This window comes from Callionymus lyra, chromosome 17 (genome assembly GCF_982586985.1).
Source record: "Callionymus lyra chromosome 17, fCalLyr1.hap1.1, whole genome shotgun sequence".
Lineage (NCBI taxonomy): Eukaryota > Metazoa > Chordata > Actinopteri > Syngnathiformes > Callionymidae > Callionymus > Callionymus lyra.
Genome location: NC_141834.1, coordinates 6,241,085 through 6,257,019, shown reverse-complemented (window position 1 = coordinate 6,257,019; position 15,935 = coordinate 6,241,085). Strand labels below are relative to the sequence as shown.

General features: G+C 36.3%; 2 protein-coding genes across 2 annotated transcripts; both read left to right on the top strand.

Moving 5' to 3' along the window:
• The first annotated feature begins 1,455 nt into the window (after positions 1–1,455).
• Positions 1,456–8,913, top strand: pgm3 (phosphoglucomutase 3). The gene is made up of 13 exons (XM_087778897.1): positions 1,456–1,507; positions 1,800–2,011; positions 2,083–2,267; positions 2,348–2,415; positions 3,040–3,173; positions 3,255–3,447; positions 4,491–4,648; positions 4,725–4,808; positions 4,934–5,032; positions 6,035–6,154; positions 6,241–6,363; positions 7,762–7,935; positions 8,004–8,913. Exons 2-13 carry the CDS (start codon positions 1,805–1,807, stop codon positions 8,091–8,093), a joined length of 1,635 nt encoding a protein of 544 aa, XP_087635023.1. The 5' UTR covers positions 1,456–1,507; positions 1,800–1,804; the 3' UTR covers positions 8,094–8,913.
• Positions 8,914–10,410: 1,497 nt separating this feature from the next.
• On the top strand, positions 10,411–15,828 carry ccnc (cyclin C). The gene is made up of 12 exons (XM_087812403.1): positions 10,411–10,540; positions 10,822–10,928; positions 11,063–11,147; positions 12,407–12,476; positions 12,554–12,605; positions 12,679–12,734; positions 13,877–13,912; positions 14,053–14,144; positions 14,219–14,286; positions 14,359–14,438; positions 14,506–14,624; positions 14,739–15,828. The coding sequence occupies exons 1-12, from the start codon at positions 10,509–10,511 to the stop codon at positions 14,791–14,793; spliced, it is 852 nt and encodes a 283-aa protein (XP_087668529.1). The 5' UTR covers positions 10,411–10,508; the 3' UTR covers positions 14,794–15,828.
• The last annotated feature ends 107 nt before the right edge of the window (positions 15,829–15,935 follow it).

Below are 15,935 nucleotides of genomic sequence, written 5' to 3'. Positions count from 1 at the left end.
AATTAAATGACACAAGCACAAATAAAATCAAACCTGTGGCTCAAGCAGAACCTACATCAAATCCTACAAACAGAAATAAAACACATGGATAACACACATACACAACAAATTCACCCATTGTCATGCTTTTAAAACACACAAAAGCACCATGGACCTGCATCTAGACGTCCTTATTTGAATCATTGTATTGTACATTAACCTCACAAATCTAAATATAAAAATGTATGCACATGATTTTTTTTAATCCTGAAAAAACACAGACACAAGCCCAACTATAACACACACAAAGAAAATGTCCATAGCAGAAACAAACACGTTGAACATGTGTGTGAACGAAATGGATTGAAGAACACAAATGTACACTGATCTTGTTCACGTGGCTTATAGCTGAAGACTAGGGAGGACAATGAATTTGCCACCTGATATACCACCACTACTTTAAGGTGCCAGTGTGAAATAGGAAAAATCAGTCTTTAAAAAAAAAGGTGTTGCCTGTTCAATTGATATAAAAGGTCATGAGAAAACAAGCACAATATCAAATAATATATGTTTTAATTATTAGAATTATTAGCGCAATTTATATGAAACCCCAACTTTCCTGACTCGCATGTATTAAATGTTGTAAAGAATAAATATGAAGAAAGAAGAAAATCTAAAAAATTAAAATATTATCATTCTTTAAAAAGATGAAAAAGGTATATAGAAAGAACATGTTGGTGTTTGAAAGATGTGTATTATAATGTGTTATGTAGTCCAATGAAAAGTGGATTAAAAGAAATCAAGGAAAAAAATTACAACGAGTAATGAAAGGAAAATAATTGCTCTTTTTAGATGTAATAATGAAAAAATACACTTGAAAATAAAACCGTCTCCCAAGGCCACATCTTGCTTGGGTCCAAATTAAGCTCTGATTTAAACGTAACTAACTGTGTGGTTGTTTTACATGTGTGTATAAAATACTGTAGTAAAACATCCAGTCAACAACAGGAACAATGGAACATGAGAAATGGGAACAATAGTGTAATGTAACTATATATACAGGTAGTTCAGCAGAAATAAGGCAGGCTTGAAATAACAAGCGTAAGAACTAGACGTAAAAAATAATATGAAAACAAAAAGCAAACAGAGACACCAGACACTGTATTAAAAAACCTTAAAATAAGGGGAAGTAAATGGTTAACAATGAGAAAAGATCTGAGAAGATATTTTCAGCTCCATAAACTGTTATTGTTATTGTGCCATAGAAAATGATCAAATTTAATTTAAATTCTAACGAATAACAAAGCAAATAGCATGGAGAAATATATAGCTTGAATAGAAATAAACTATATTTTAAATGATACTGTCAAATTAATCGTTTTTATGATTACCAGTTTATAAACTTCCGGACTGAAACGTATTTTGACTGGTATGACTTGCCGTAGTGCCGGCGTGTTGTTGCGTGATGACGTGGCGCTGAGCCACGTATTAAGGAAGTGGAAGCTCTGGGTTATTCCCCGTCTCCGAAGTAAGTACATTTATGAATCAAAGTTTATGAAATTATTGATTCTTATAAAACGTAACAAGTGGAGTTTTTAGTCAGGCTTTTCCAGTACACGCGAACCTTTTTAAAGGTTGTTTGTTTTAAACTCATCATATTCATAATATTGGTAGAATTTGTTTATGAATGCTGGTGTTTCTATGTGTAGCGAAATATTCCAAATAAAAATGAGAATTAACCAATTCCAGTTGTTCTGTCATAACATCATTTTAAATCTTTTATTCCATTTGGATTATTTATCTATTTTTCACGTCTCTAGGCTCAATGGCTCAGTATCAAGGAGTCATTGAAAAGTCCAGTCTGCACCCTAAACCAGCTGGGTTGGTGTTGCAGTATGGCACCGCTGGATTCAGAACAAAAGCCTCAGACCTGGACCATGTCATGTATAGAATGGGACTCCTGGCAGCTCTTCGATCCAAAAAGACTTCCGCCACCATTGGAGTGATGGTGACGGCTTCTCATAACCCTGAGGTTTGGTTAAAGTTACCATTATTTACCCAACCATAGAGATGTAATTTTCACTTTCTGTTTCTCCTGTGCAGGAGGACAATGGGTCAAAGCTGATTGATCCAAAGGGCGAGATGTTAACTCCAGCATGGGAGGTTTACGCCAACCAGCTGGCCAATGCAGAGCAAGAGGATCTGCTGGCGACGATGGAGAACATCATCGAGAAGGAAGCCATTGACATGAATCAGAAGGCACATGTATTTGTGGGAAAAGACACAAGGTATAGTACTTACCTTGCATTTATTGCCGGAATATTTTCCTGCCTCTGTACTTTATACACTATGGTTGTGATTTGTTCAGAAGCAGCAGTGGTGTCCTTTCACAGGCTGTTCTGGATGGAGTTTCTGCTCTTGGTGGTGTCAGTAAAGGTAAGTTTAATCACTCACTGTGCAATATATACATTTAGATGTTTTGATCCGTGAAACAAAATATCATTCATCTTGACTGCTGATTATCATAAGATTTTTTGTATTTTTAGTTTTTAGCTTTAATATGGAATGGAAATTCCTTATTTTCATTTATAAAAGACAACCTCTCAGACCACTAACACACTGTATTGCAATATATATATATATATATATATATATATATTGGTATTATTCAGTTATTATTTTTGAATATGTGTACTGCAGGTTGAATTTCCTAAAGAAAATTCCTAAATTTCCTATTTCCTGCTAAATTTGGCTAATATGGGAATAACAAAGGTATATCTTACTCTTCTCTATCTATTTTATAAATATATTTATTAATGTTGTTGTTTTACTTTTACCCAATACAAGTCTTGCATTTTATATCATGATATAAATATATTTATTCTTCCTCTCTTTATTCTTTCAATAAATGGTTGGTATTTATTTACGCTGTTTAGACAATATAAAAATGTTCTGATCTTCAAATGCTTATAAGAAAATTCATTTTTCATTTGATTTTTGGTTATAAAAGTGCACTCCTGAGCTCACGTTTACCATCCAAGTTTCTCTGATATTGCACAGACTACGGGTTGGTCACAACGCCACAGCTGCACTACATGGTTTGCTGCCACAACACGCAGGGCGAGTACGAGGAAGCCACAATCGAGGGATACTACAAAAAACTCAGCCAAGCTTTCATTCATCTCTCTAAGAATGTAAGGATGTTATGGTTGTTTACCTCATAAAATGGGTATTTTTACCAATATCTCTCCACCTAACAGAAGATTTGTTCACAGGCCTCCAACCGAACGGATGATCAGAAGCACCTGACTGTAGACGGAGCCAACGGCGTCGGTGAAATAAAGCTGCGTGAGATGGAGGGACAGATTAAGAAGGAGCTGCAGATCTCACTTGTGAAAGGAAGCAGCGGAACGTTGAACCATCAATGTGGAGCTGACTTTGTGAAAGTGCAACAAAAGCCTCCGCCAGGTGATGGTTTCATCGTTTTCTCATTCAAATTCACCTAACTGGATGAAACATTATTGGCATATTTTGAACCTAATATAGGCTTAAATTGTGAAGTATAAAAAAGAAAAGGACCAAGGAATACTAGGAAGCAAATATTTTTTTATAATCTTTAAAGAGTATTTTTAAAGTGTGTCTCTCAAACCCCTACCTCTCCTCTCAGGCCCCCACACCTGCATACTGTTAGGATTATTTAATATGAATTAAATATGTAAGATTATCAGTTAATCAAGTGACTATTTGAAATGTGTGTTAAATCTAGATGATTGATTACAGTAAAGTTGTCATTTCCTTACAATACCCTAACCTCCCCTCTCATGCCCTTATCCCTGCAGACCCCATCCATACCCAACAGGCCCCTACATGCACACACTCACACACACATATATATATATATATATATATATATATACTGTATATATACAGTATATACAACCCTCTGGAACTCCCTCCCCCCAAACATCCGAAACTCAGACTCCATAAACTCATTCAAAAGCCAACTCAAAACTCACCTCTTCAAGAAAGCATACGACCCCTGACTCCACCCATACCATACCTGACTCTATTTTGAATTTGTTTTCGTGTTTTTTCTTTTCTCTTATGTATATTCTATGCAATGTAAAGCGTCTTTGAGTGACCTCCAAAAAAGCGCTATATAAAACCTATCAATTATTATTATTATTATTATTATTATTATTATATATATATAAAGTAGGTGTGTCCATCTGTTGCCCTGCTACTATTTAAATATTTCAAATAAAATTACAAAAGCTCATAAATAGATCTTAATAATATATGAAGTTGAAGGAAAGACTAATAAACTAATATTTAATTAAAACTGTGAACTGAATATATAAAAATAATGTTTAAATTGAAAGAAAAGTAACGAAACTAGACTATTTCACAGTATAACTTGTGTTCTATTGAATATTGAAGAAGATTTTTAGATAATATTTCATTTAGTTTGAATCTATGTGGTTCTTTCTCTTCTCTTCATGGCTCTGCAGGCGTTAAAGTGAACGCTGGCGAGCGCTGCTGCTCGTTTGACGGTGATGCCGACAGAATCGTCTACTACTACACGGACTCTGAAGGACGCTTTCATTTGCTGGATGGAGACAAGATAGCCACACTCATCAGCACATTCCTGAAAGAGCTGCTCACTCAGGTACACACACCTTTTTATAAAAGTAATTTAAGTTAGATATTAACTGTTTTCATTATATTTGCTTCCGGGAATTCAGGCAGGCCTGGAGTTGAACCTAGCAGTGGTGCAAACTGCTTATGCTAACGGAAGCTCAACGGACTACCTGGAAAACACAATGAAGGTAAAAAAAAGAAAGAAAAATAGTACCATGAAGACTTGCTTTTTTGTAGAAAAAAATCATCCAGTATCGCATGATGTAAATAGATGTTGTCCAGAAACACTTGTTGAAGGTTTTTTAATACAAAGGTTGCAGTGAAATGCACCAAAACTGGAGTGAAGCACCTGCATCACGCTGCGCTGGACTATGATATTGGCGTTTATTTTGAAGCTAACGGACATGGAACCGTAAGTACACGTTGAAATCCTACATCCACTAACAGAAATAAAACCCATGGATAACACACATACACAACAAATTCACCCATTGTCATGCTTTTAAAACACACAAACACACCATGGACCTGGATCTAGACGTCCTTATTTGAATCATTTTTAATCCTCAAAAAACACAAACACAAGCTCAACTACAACACACACCAAGAAAATGTCCATAGCCGAAACAAATGCACACGTTGAACATGTGTGTGAACGAAATGGATTGAAGAACACAAATGTACACTTTTCTTGTTCGCGTGGCTTATAAATGAAGACAAGGGAGGACAATGAATTTTCCACCTGATATACCACGACTACTTTAAGGTGCCAGTGTGAAATAGGAAAAATCAGTCTTTAAAAAAAAATGTGTTGCCTTTTCAATCAAGGACAATATCAAATAATATATGTTTTTATTATTAGAATATTATTAGCGCAACTAGTATAAAACGCCAACTTTCCTGACTTGCATGTTTCAAATGTTGTAAAGAATAAATACGAAGAATCTAAAAAATGTAAACATTATCATTTTTTAAAAAGATGAAAAAGGTATATAGAAAGAACATATTGGTGTTTGAAAGATGTGTATTATAATGTGTTATTTAGTCCAATGAAAAAGGGGTTTAAAAAAAATCAAGGAAAAAAAAACGCATGAACATTACAATGAATAATGAAGGGAAAATAATTGCTCTGTTTAGATGTAATTTTGAAAAAATACACTTAAAAAAATAAAACCCTCTCCCAAGGCCACATCTTGCTTGGGTCCAAATTAAGCTCTGATTTAAACTGAACAAAAACTCACACCAAAACACACAGGCTTACTACACTGAAAGACATATCACACACCAGTTTTCCTTTGTCTTCATCATGAGACACCTTCTTCTTCACCTTCATCTCCTGTGATCTCCACATTAAAACCCTTATTTCTTACTGATGTAAATGGAACAGCTGACAGTGGGCTTTGTTTGTGACCAGGTGCTTTTCAGCGAAACTGCTAAGGAGAAGATAAGTAAACTGGCCGAGGATTCCAACACAAATGACGAGAGAAAGCGAGCGGTTCTGCTGCTGCAGAGCACGATGGATGTCATCAACCCGGTATAAAGATAAAGAATCACTTGTTAAAATCAATTGTGTGTAAAAAATAATGAATACTATTGTTTACTGTTTTGATTTCCTCACAGACAATTGGTGATGCTATTTCTGACATGCTGCTGGTTGAAGCAATACTTGCTATAAGAGGCATGACTGTCCAACAGTGGGACTCCATTTATACTGACCTGCCGAACCGACAGCTGAAAGTCAAGGTGTGGGATTCTTCATTCTCTCGTTACACTTCAAGCAACAATAACCATTTTTCTCCTCCTCCGCATTAATTTCTGTCCAATATATACATGCCTGCAAGTGAGGCAGAGCAGCTGTTGACCAATGAGGCGTGTGTTTTTTTTGTCATGTGACGTGGGACTCGACGGAAGAATATCACTTCTACTTCTAATATAAAGCCTTGTGGAGTAATACTAGAGTGACTCGTAGAGTAAAACTGTGACTCGCGAGGTAATACTAGGCTGACTCGCGAGGTAATACTAGGGTGACTCGCGAGGTAATACTAGGGTGACTCGCGAGGTAATACTAGGGTGACTCGCGAGGTAATACTAGGGTGACTCGCGAGGTAATACTAGGGTGACTCGCGAGGTAATACTAGGGTGACTCGCGAGGTAATACTAGGGTGACTCGCAGAGTATTACATGGGTGACTCGCAGAGTATTAATAGGGTGACTCGCAGAGTATTTCTAGGGTGACTCGCAGAGTAGCACTATGTTACTCGCGGAGTTATACTATGTTACTCGCGGAGTTATACTATGTTACTCGTGGAGTTATACTAGGGTGACTCGCGGAGTAATACTAGGGTGACTCGCGGAGTAATACTAAGGTGACTCGCAGAGTATTTCTAGGGTGACTCGCAGAGTAGCACTATGTGACTCCTGGAGTAATGCTATGTGACTCGTGGAGTAGTACTAGGGTGACTTGCAGAGTAACACTATGTGACACCTGGAGTAATACTATGTCTCGATGAGTAATACTATGTGACTCGCGGAGTAATACTATTTTACTCGCGGAGTTATACTATGTTACTCGCGGAGTTATACTATGTTACTCGCGGAGTAATACTAGGGTGACTCGCGGAGTAACGCTACGGTGACTCGCGGAGTAAGACTAAGTAACTTGTAGAGTAACTAACAGTGGCTCGCGGAGTTATATTATACTTTTGTCTGAAAGCTATTGGAAGGGCTTTGCTATAACGGGTTAACACAGGGGTGTCAAACTGGTCCAGAAAAGGGCTGAGACGGTGCAGGTTTTTTTTCCAACCAGTCCAGCACACATGAGTTAACAAATCAGGTGTCTGTTTAAACAAGCAACACCTGACTGACAATTAATTGATTACTGTCTTCAGACGCATGATTGGTTCAACTATATGTGCTTAACTGGTCTGATCCGAAACCTGCACCGTCTCGGCCCTTTTCTGGACCAGTTTGACGCCTGTGGTTTAAGAGCTGTTGTGAGAAATGGAAACTGAACCCTCTAGTGGTTATATAACGCAACTGCTTGACACTGGTGATGAGAAGATTACAAGCTTCGACTACATGAGTATAAAAACAACTGTAAACATTGAAAGCTCTATTCTCAACATACTCCTCGTCGTGCAGGTGGCTGACCGTTGCGTGATCGACACGACCGACGCAGAGAGACGGGCAGTGAGCCCGGCTGGACTTCAAGACTGCATCGACGTCTTGGTAAAGAAATACCCACGTGCACGCTCCTTCGTGAGGCCGTCCGGCACAGAGGACGTGGTCCGAGTCTACGCAGAGGCCGACACTCAGGTGAGAGTATCTTGAGCTGACGCTGTGTTGAAGGACCTTTTTTAACACCGGTGATCTGTTTATTGCAGGAGAATGCCGACGCTCTGGCACATGAAGTCAGTCTCGCCGTCTATCGCCTGGCGGGTGGAGTTGGCGATGAACCCAAACCTTTGAAATAGACACAAAAAAAAAAAGTTTTTAACTCTAATCCTTCTTCCTGGTTTTAACTGATCTCATAACTTTTATACCGCACTGACTTGAGTTTGCACTAATGAAGGAGGAATCTATACTCACTGATTACATCGCTACTTTTAAATCGTCGCATGAAGTAAAATGCCAAATGTGAATGCAATAGAAAACGAATAGGAAGTGCCTGAAAATACTTCCACGACTCTACCTTTAGAGATGAACACGTTAAGCACAAAACTATTTCAGGGTAGAGCTGTTCACGTGAAATGTTGTTTGTTTCCTTTTTACATCTGCGTATGCAACCGTGTCAACGTTGGCCTCAGTTCTCCTGGATTCTTAACTGGAATAACGTGTTACGACATGAGCTGCCAATCACTTGTTTCTAGACATGCACATTGAAATGATTAATGACAAGATAATGTCACCTAAAATGAATCTCATCGCTGCATACACACAAGTTGGACATTTGAAATAAGTGTATCATGTGGCAATTTCACAATGTAGTCTGTAACTTATTCAGGATCATGTGTTGGACTTAAGGTTCATGTGGATTTTCTCACTTTTAGCTGCTTTGACTTCATGGTCGAACTACAATATTGTTTGAGTGACTGGTTTAATTACGGTGCTTCAAATAAGGAAAATGATTTATTTTTTAATTAAAAATATCCGTGAATGTATTTTAAAGTGGATGGGAATGTCATGTTTGTTTTTATTCTGTATATCAATACTAATCATGCTAGAGTAAAATGTTGGGACAGGGTTTTAAAATATTGATTTACTGTCTTGATCTAATAAATAATCACATCAGGAGTGACGTGTGTTTCTTGAAATAAACATTTGCTTCAGCAGAGAAAAAAAATATTTGATAAGTTTTTGTTTGTGACTTTGGGAGACAATTCAATCATTAAAGGAAGAATTACCAGATGAATAAACCAATTCATCTTGACCAGGTCAAAGTCTGATGCTAACACTTTGGGTCAAACGGTGCAATTGTGGTTGCCCTGGAGACTGCTTCAAATATGTGGTTCTAAATGAGTTTATAATATCCCTGGAAAAGAAAATAGAGGAGTTACAGAATTATATCATAGTGTACTACGTTTCAGAGTACATTTTTCTAATTATTTTGTTTGGAATTAATTTAAAAAAAGAAGTGAAATCAAAGGGATTTTCCTGGGCTATATATCTTTGGTGCCAACCCCGGTACTGGTGCGTAAGAAAGAAAAAAAAAAAAATGTATAGCATTTCTTTTCATTGATTTTTACTGTCTTAGATGTGTTAATTGCTTTTAAGTAGCATTAGCCTATTACTTTTGACACTTGTTTCATGAAGTAAAAAACAAACAAACTGTAAAATATTGTGGAAATATTTGATATTACATCGCACAGTTGTAGTCCAAAATCTTTAAAGGCTCTGTTGCAGAGTTGTTTGTTCCAGGACAAAAATAATTTAAAAAAAAGGTCTCATATTGTCACAAAACTTTTGCATCCACATGAGACGTTCCTTCTATAAGGATGTAGATGGAAGAATAAGCAAAAAAGTGGCCACTTTAAACTTCAATAACTTCAAATACAACACAAATGCTTTCGAAAAATATGTTTATCTCATTTTTTTCTGGAATGTGTGCTTAATGAAGACATTACATGACAGAGAAAAAATAAAATGTAATTTTATTCAACTTGATTTAGTGCATGCAAAATGTAATGTAGACATATAGCAATCAAAACTGTGGACTACTTAATAAATGTCATTTTTAATTTAATTTTCCTGCGCGATTAGAAGAAACAATGCATTATTGTTATTTGTTTTTAATTTTCGGTTGAAGTTTTAATTTATAGGGTTTGAATTGACCTAAATGTTACTATATCATAATCTAAATCTAATGTGCTATTTTATTGTGTGATGTGTACATAAAACAATTAAATAGCCATCAGTAAAATTTGTAGAAGACCATTTTTATAGTTTATCTCTGAATAAATAGTCAAAATGTGGACCCCGGGCCATATTTTACCTATGTCTGCTGTTTGGTCAACCCAATAATTGTAATACAATTATTATTTGTACCTAAGAGAGATAATTAAATATATGAATTGAGTAAATTTAATAATACAACTATATCAATTATATAAATAGTTGTTATACTGTGTCATTTACGATTGTACTCCAGGTAAATACGATGCAAAATATAAATGATAGTATAAAATATTTAAAACAATGATTTCTAAATCAAGCAAAGTCTTTCTTACATTAGCCAAAAGTTCGATGTTAACCTTTGGTTCAGTTTGATCACCCGGACGACGTTTGATGTAACACCGGCGTCGTATTAGCACAGCTAGTTTCCTAGTGCTAACCACTCTGGACCAAAAATATTATTTTAAAGTTTTCTCTTCTACCTCAACTGCTTCCACATGGCGGGGAATTTCTGGCAAAGTTCTCACTAGTAAGTAAAGGACAGGAGAAGCGACTATTTAGGTTTTTTTTCCTTAAATGTAGTCTATGTTATTCGGCCTAGCATTAGCATCGACTACGATGTTTGTGATTTAAGCTGCTGTTTTCGGCCTTTTGGGATGTTTTTACCCAACATAACATGACATAACTATTATGGAAACTCGATTGACGCATTTTACGTTAGGCTTTCTTGACCACCGAGGTTATAATTGTCATGTAAACGGCTTGTTTTGTTGACTCAGAGATTTGACTGGCATGTCTTGTTCTGTCCAGTCTTCAGTGGGTTTTGGACAAACAAGACCTGATGAAGGAGAGACAGAAAGATCTCAAGTTCCTCTCAGAAGAAGAGTACTGGAAGCTACAGATCTTCTTTGCAAATGGTATTTACTGGTATTTACCTCATGTATAATGTCTCAAAGATTAAATTAAGCGCATTAAATGTGTTTATTAATCACACTTTGTCCTTTCTATGGGCATTATTTAGATGCTAGCTAAACATTTTGGTGTTTGTCAGTTATTCAGGCTCTGGGCGAACACTTGAAGCTGAGGCAACAAGTTATTGCTACAGCAACAGTCTACTTCAAACGCTTTTATGCCAGGTAAGTCATCCGATGTCAGTCACTATCTAATATTTTGCTTTTCTGCATACTAAAAATGTTTCATTGAAATAAGTGAAGGACCAAGATCAAAAAAACAATGATACTTAGAAAACATGTCCAAGAAGACATGCATCATTTTTTGTAAATGCCTGCAATCTGCAAATATGTTTTGAAGTGCAGTATAATCATGTTCTTTGGCGTATAAAATGGCCAATAAACATATCGCTCCTCCACAGGATCTTAACTTTCACTCTTAGATGAATTGCCTCCTTCACATTATAGTCAACATATTTCACTGGAAACTTGGATTGTATCAAATCGGATGATGTTTATCTCAAACTAGACGTGTTATTCGTGCATATTTTGAAAGGTGTAATATATATTACAATGACGCCTCAATGCTGTGTCAAGTCAAATACATCTTAACAACTTCTGTTGCAGTGATGCTTTTGATTACAGAAGTAGAGTTACTTTATAGAATATGCAAGATAACATCTTTGATTAACTGGTTTTGGTTTTTTCTGTTAATCAATGGTATATATATACACATAATGTACACATTATTTTTAAATTGCATTAGAAAAATACTTTTTTCATCCTCTCTCAGACAGAAAAAAGTGTCCATTTCCTATTTTTTTTAACACATCAATTCATATTTAAAGGTCTGTCTTTTCACACATTGCTGAGAAGGTGCTTGGCTGCCCCCTCACTCAACTTCTTTAGCATGTTGACATTCTGGAAGAATGATTACAATTCTTAGAGAAAAATTGATCTTGTGCACTCGTAAATACATATATATATATATATATATATATATATATATGCGCACTAAATAGAAAGTGGAGGCTACATAGCCACTGTTGGTTTCCCTGATTCAATTTGGAGTGATGTCTGACTAGACTGTATATAGGGAAGGATACCGATGACGCAGGACCCTGTCAAAGCACTCATTTATATGTATATATCAGTTCCAATGGACCTAAAACCCAACTAAAGTTGATGTCTTTTTTTTAGAGAATTTCTCTATATATATTTCGAAAATTGATAATATCAAGCCACAAACACAGTGTGTACCATGTTCTTCAAGATCTGACGACTGTTCCTAAAGTCACAGTTCCAAATCGCTGGTTGAACCTTTCCTGTTCCACAAAATGAGCTGGTGTGAATCGCCTTTAAGCTGCTGGGATGCCCAAACTTACTAGCCAAATAAAACCGTCTCCAAACTAAGGTGTTTATTCTCATCTTCTGTCTTCCCACAGGTATTCTCTAAAAAGTATAGATCCAGTTTTAATGGCTCCTACCTGTGTCTTCCTGGCATCCAAAGTTGAGGTATGAAGATCAAGTTTGATTTAAAACAACACCTTGTGTTTTCTTCATGAATTTTTTTTTTTTAACATTGTATTCAGGAATTTGGCGTCGTCTCTAACACGAGGCTGATCTCTGCTGCAACGTCAGTGTGTAAGTGTGGGATTTATACAAACTCACAGACAATTGTCTTATGTTTAATTATTTTGCTTTTTTATCCTTTCAGTGAAGACACGGTTTTCATATGCCTTCCCTAAAGAGTTCCCTTATCGCATGAATCATGTGAGTAAAAAGAGATGAGCCCAGTTTAGTTTGACTCTCGGTACATGAAGAGAAAACCTGCCTCGAAAATGATATGACTAAAGATTTTCTTGTTGTGCTTCAAAATGTTGAATAAGAGAATACAACCCATTCCAGGAGTAAAAGTGAAACGTCTTCTTAACACCTTTATTATTGGGTTATTTAGTGAACCAACACATGCATTCGCCAGCTCTGTTTTGATAATATTTTTCTATTTTGTGAATCTTTCCTAATCTTGTGTTTATGACATTACATTTAACATTTTACATAAATTGCAACAGGTCTGCTCTTAACGCTCTCAGGGGTGCTACAGGGATCCTCCAGAGATCTTCTTTGTCTCAAAATGACTTTAATGAACTACTCTGTGTTTGGATTTAACCAGATATTATTTAATTTTTGGCATTTGTCTGCAAAGGCCAAAGATATGCTCTAAATACTTCCTTATCAGTAAAGCGGGTACTTCAGCTAAAGATAAATAATGCAGTAGTAGCATCTGTTGTAACAAATGCTTACGTTTACTATATAACAATATAATGTCTCTAGCATACCTGTAATAGAATGTTTAAAATAATCCAGTATGTTTCCGTCAAGATGAAGTAACTTCTTATGACTCTGCTGCTTGTAAGAATACTTATATACTATTATATTATTAATACTTATGACATTTACAATCATCATGATTTATTAACTCCTCTGACACTGTTTTTTTAACCAAGCTGTCTTGCTCACCATAGGGCTTTAAAAGCGCAAAGCAAATCCACTCTTTCACTCCTTTTTTTGTTCTTGCTCGTTTACTGTGATTCCTCTTTTACCCCTTTTAAAAAAAAGAGGACATTTAATTGTTCTTTAGCAAGTACTAATACTCTGGGACTTGGTTGCTTAATATAAATGTGGATTAATCGGTAAAGATATAGAAAACATCGTTACCAAGATAACATTGATATGAAGCAGAATAATCTTGTGCAGGTTAAAATAACGTAGTAAAATGTTCTTTTATCCACTAATATAAATCGGATTATACTTATGATGAAACATAAATATATTTATTCAGTACATTCTTTCATTATAATAATATAAAAGATAACGACATTTAGGTTTAAACTTGTTTATGTTTCCTTTTGCAGATTTTGGAATGTGAATTCTATCTTTTGGAGTTGATGGTAAGATTCAAATATCTTAACAAGTATATTTATTGCAAAAAACAAATGAATTTTCTTTGACTATTATCCAGTTTATATCAATTTAAAGCCGATTCATTTTGAGCTCATACGTTAAACACATTTTATTGGATGCATTTCAGGACTGCTGCTTGATCGTGTACCACCCGTACCGCCCGCTGCTGCAGTACGTGCAGGACATGGGTCAAGAGGACATGCTGCTGCCGCTGGCCTGGTGCTTGTCTCTTCATCCTTTTGTCTCGTCTCTAAAAAACGTATCTTAACTTTATATTTCTCAACCTGCACCAGGCGCATCGTGAACGACACGTACCGTACGGATCTGTGTTTGCTGTATCCTCCCTTCATGATCGCTCTAGGTACGTCCAGCTAGTAGTATCTATACCATGTTACCATGTTACCATGCTAACCATGTTCTTCTGCTGCTGCAGCCTGTTTGCACGTGGCCTGCGTGGTGCAGCAGAAAGATGCCAGGCAGTGGTTTGCAGAGCTCTCTGTAGACATGGATAAAGTAAATACTCTTTTTTTTATCATCACCTTTCTACAACTTGTGTCTCATACCAAGTTCATCATTGTAGATCCTGGAGATCATCCGAGTCATCCTCAAGCTTTACGACCAGTGGAAAAACTTTGACGACAGGAAAGAAATCGCTGCGGTGCTTAACAAGATGCCCAAACCAAAACCTCCTCCCAACAGGTGAGCACTTGTTTTATAGTGAGTTGCAGAATCAAACGGAGGAAGATGTTTCTCTGAAGTTATTTGTCCGACAGACCTGAGATCAGTGTTATTTCATTTTTTTTCCCCTTCCAGTGAGAACGACCAGAGCTCCAATGGAAACCAAAGCAACTCCTATAGCCAATCCTAGCAGAGCCGTGGACCCGCTTACTGTAGAGACTCCACAACACGCCTACAACTCGCTGCCTTCACCGACTCTTGAGCGACTTCAACATCCACACACGAGCCGGCGCGATCACGAGGAGCGCCGTAAGAGTCGGCAAAGTCATGATCTCGTTTGACATTCGATTGAAAGTCGCCGTGGAAACGAGTTTCTGTGAATGAATAGTTTAATAAATTTAACTGAATTCAAGTGCTGGAGAACTCAGAGGTTCAGTATAAGGAGGTATATGAATATACTGGTTGTGTGTCATATATAATCATTAATTTTGATTTGTTTTCATTATTGTGAATTTAATCCATAAAACACTTAACCAGGAGCCATCTTAAATTAGTGGTAAATTGTATATATTGCTCTACGTTGGATGAATAATCTCGGATTAATGCTCGGTTCTAGTACAAATTATTTTAGGAGAAACAAAAACAAAGTGATTTTCTGTTTTTCTTGTAACAATTTTTCATTTCTTATGGAGGGGACTAAAGCAACATGGGCCAAAAAACAGGATGATGGGATGTGTGAACGGTTGGTTCCTCAGGGACTGTGGTTTCTGCTTCTGTGTTTAATGTAAGAGGATTGTGGTGAAAGGACTGATCGATGCTCTTCTTTCTTTGTAAATATTTTTCTTCTTCACTTCTTTTTTGTTGTTAAAATAGTGTAGTTTCTTATTTTTATCTTTTTGTTCATAAAGTTTTTGTTAAGCTTGATTGGTTATTATTTCTGCCAGGGCAAAAATGTTTTGTATTTGTGTAGAATTATTTCGTTCTAACCATTGTAAGTGCGTCTCAAACAAGGTACTGTACAGAGAGGTTGACAAGAATCCCCCATTTTGAGCACATTTTTGTCAATGTAACGTGAGGCTTTGCAATCTTCACTTTCTTCACACCTGAATGTGAGTTGTTTTTTGTTGAAGGTATATTTTAAAATTAAATTAAAGGAATTAACAAATTGTTCATAATAAAAAAGGGCTTTTTTTCACCAATTAAATCTAATAAAAACTTAAATATGCTGAGGAGTCGATGAATACTTGAAAGTATGTGTATCCTTTTTGTAACTCTGTGATGCTAATAAATCGTTGTGTGGGATAAAATAACTGCATTATTTATATTTGTTAC

Bases quoted from the DNA above. Each gene is read 5' to 3' on its own strand.
- pgm3 (XM_087778897.1), top strand. From the start codon at position 1,805: ATGGCTCAGTATCAAGGAGTCATTGAAAAGTCCAGTCTGCACCCTAAA. The intron at 2,012-2,082 runs GTTTGGTTAAAG...TCTCCTGTGCAG, and splicing joins CGGCTTCTCATAACCCTGAG to GAGGACAATGGGTCAAAGCT. The intron at 4,649-4,724 runs GTACACACACCT...CCGGGAATTCAG, and splicing joins TGAAAGAGCTGCTCACTCAG to GCAGGCCTGGAGTTGAACCT.
- ccnc (XM_087812403.1), top strand. From the start codon at position 10,509: ATGGCGGGGAATTTCTGGCAAAGTTCTCACTA. The intron at 14,145-14,218 runs GTGCTTGTCTCT...AACCTGCACCAG, and splicing joins ATGCTGCTGCCGCTGGCCTG to GCGCATCGTGAACGACACGT. The intron at 14,287-14,358 runs GTACGTCCAGCT...CTGCTGCTGCAG, and splicing joins TCCCTTCATGATCGCTCTAG to CCTGTTTGCACGTGGCCTGC.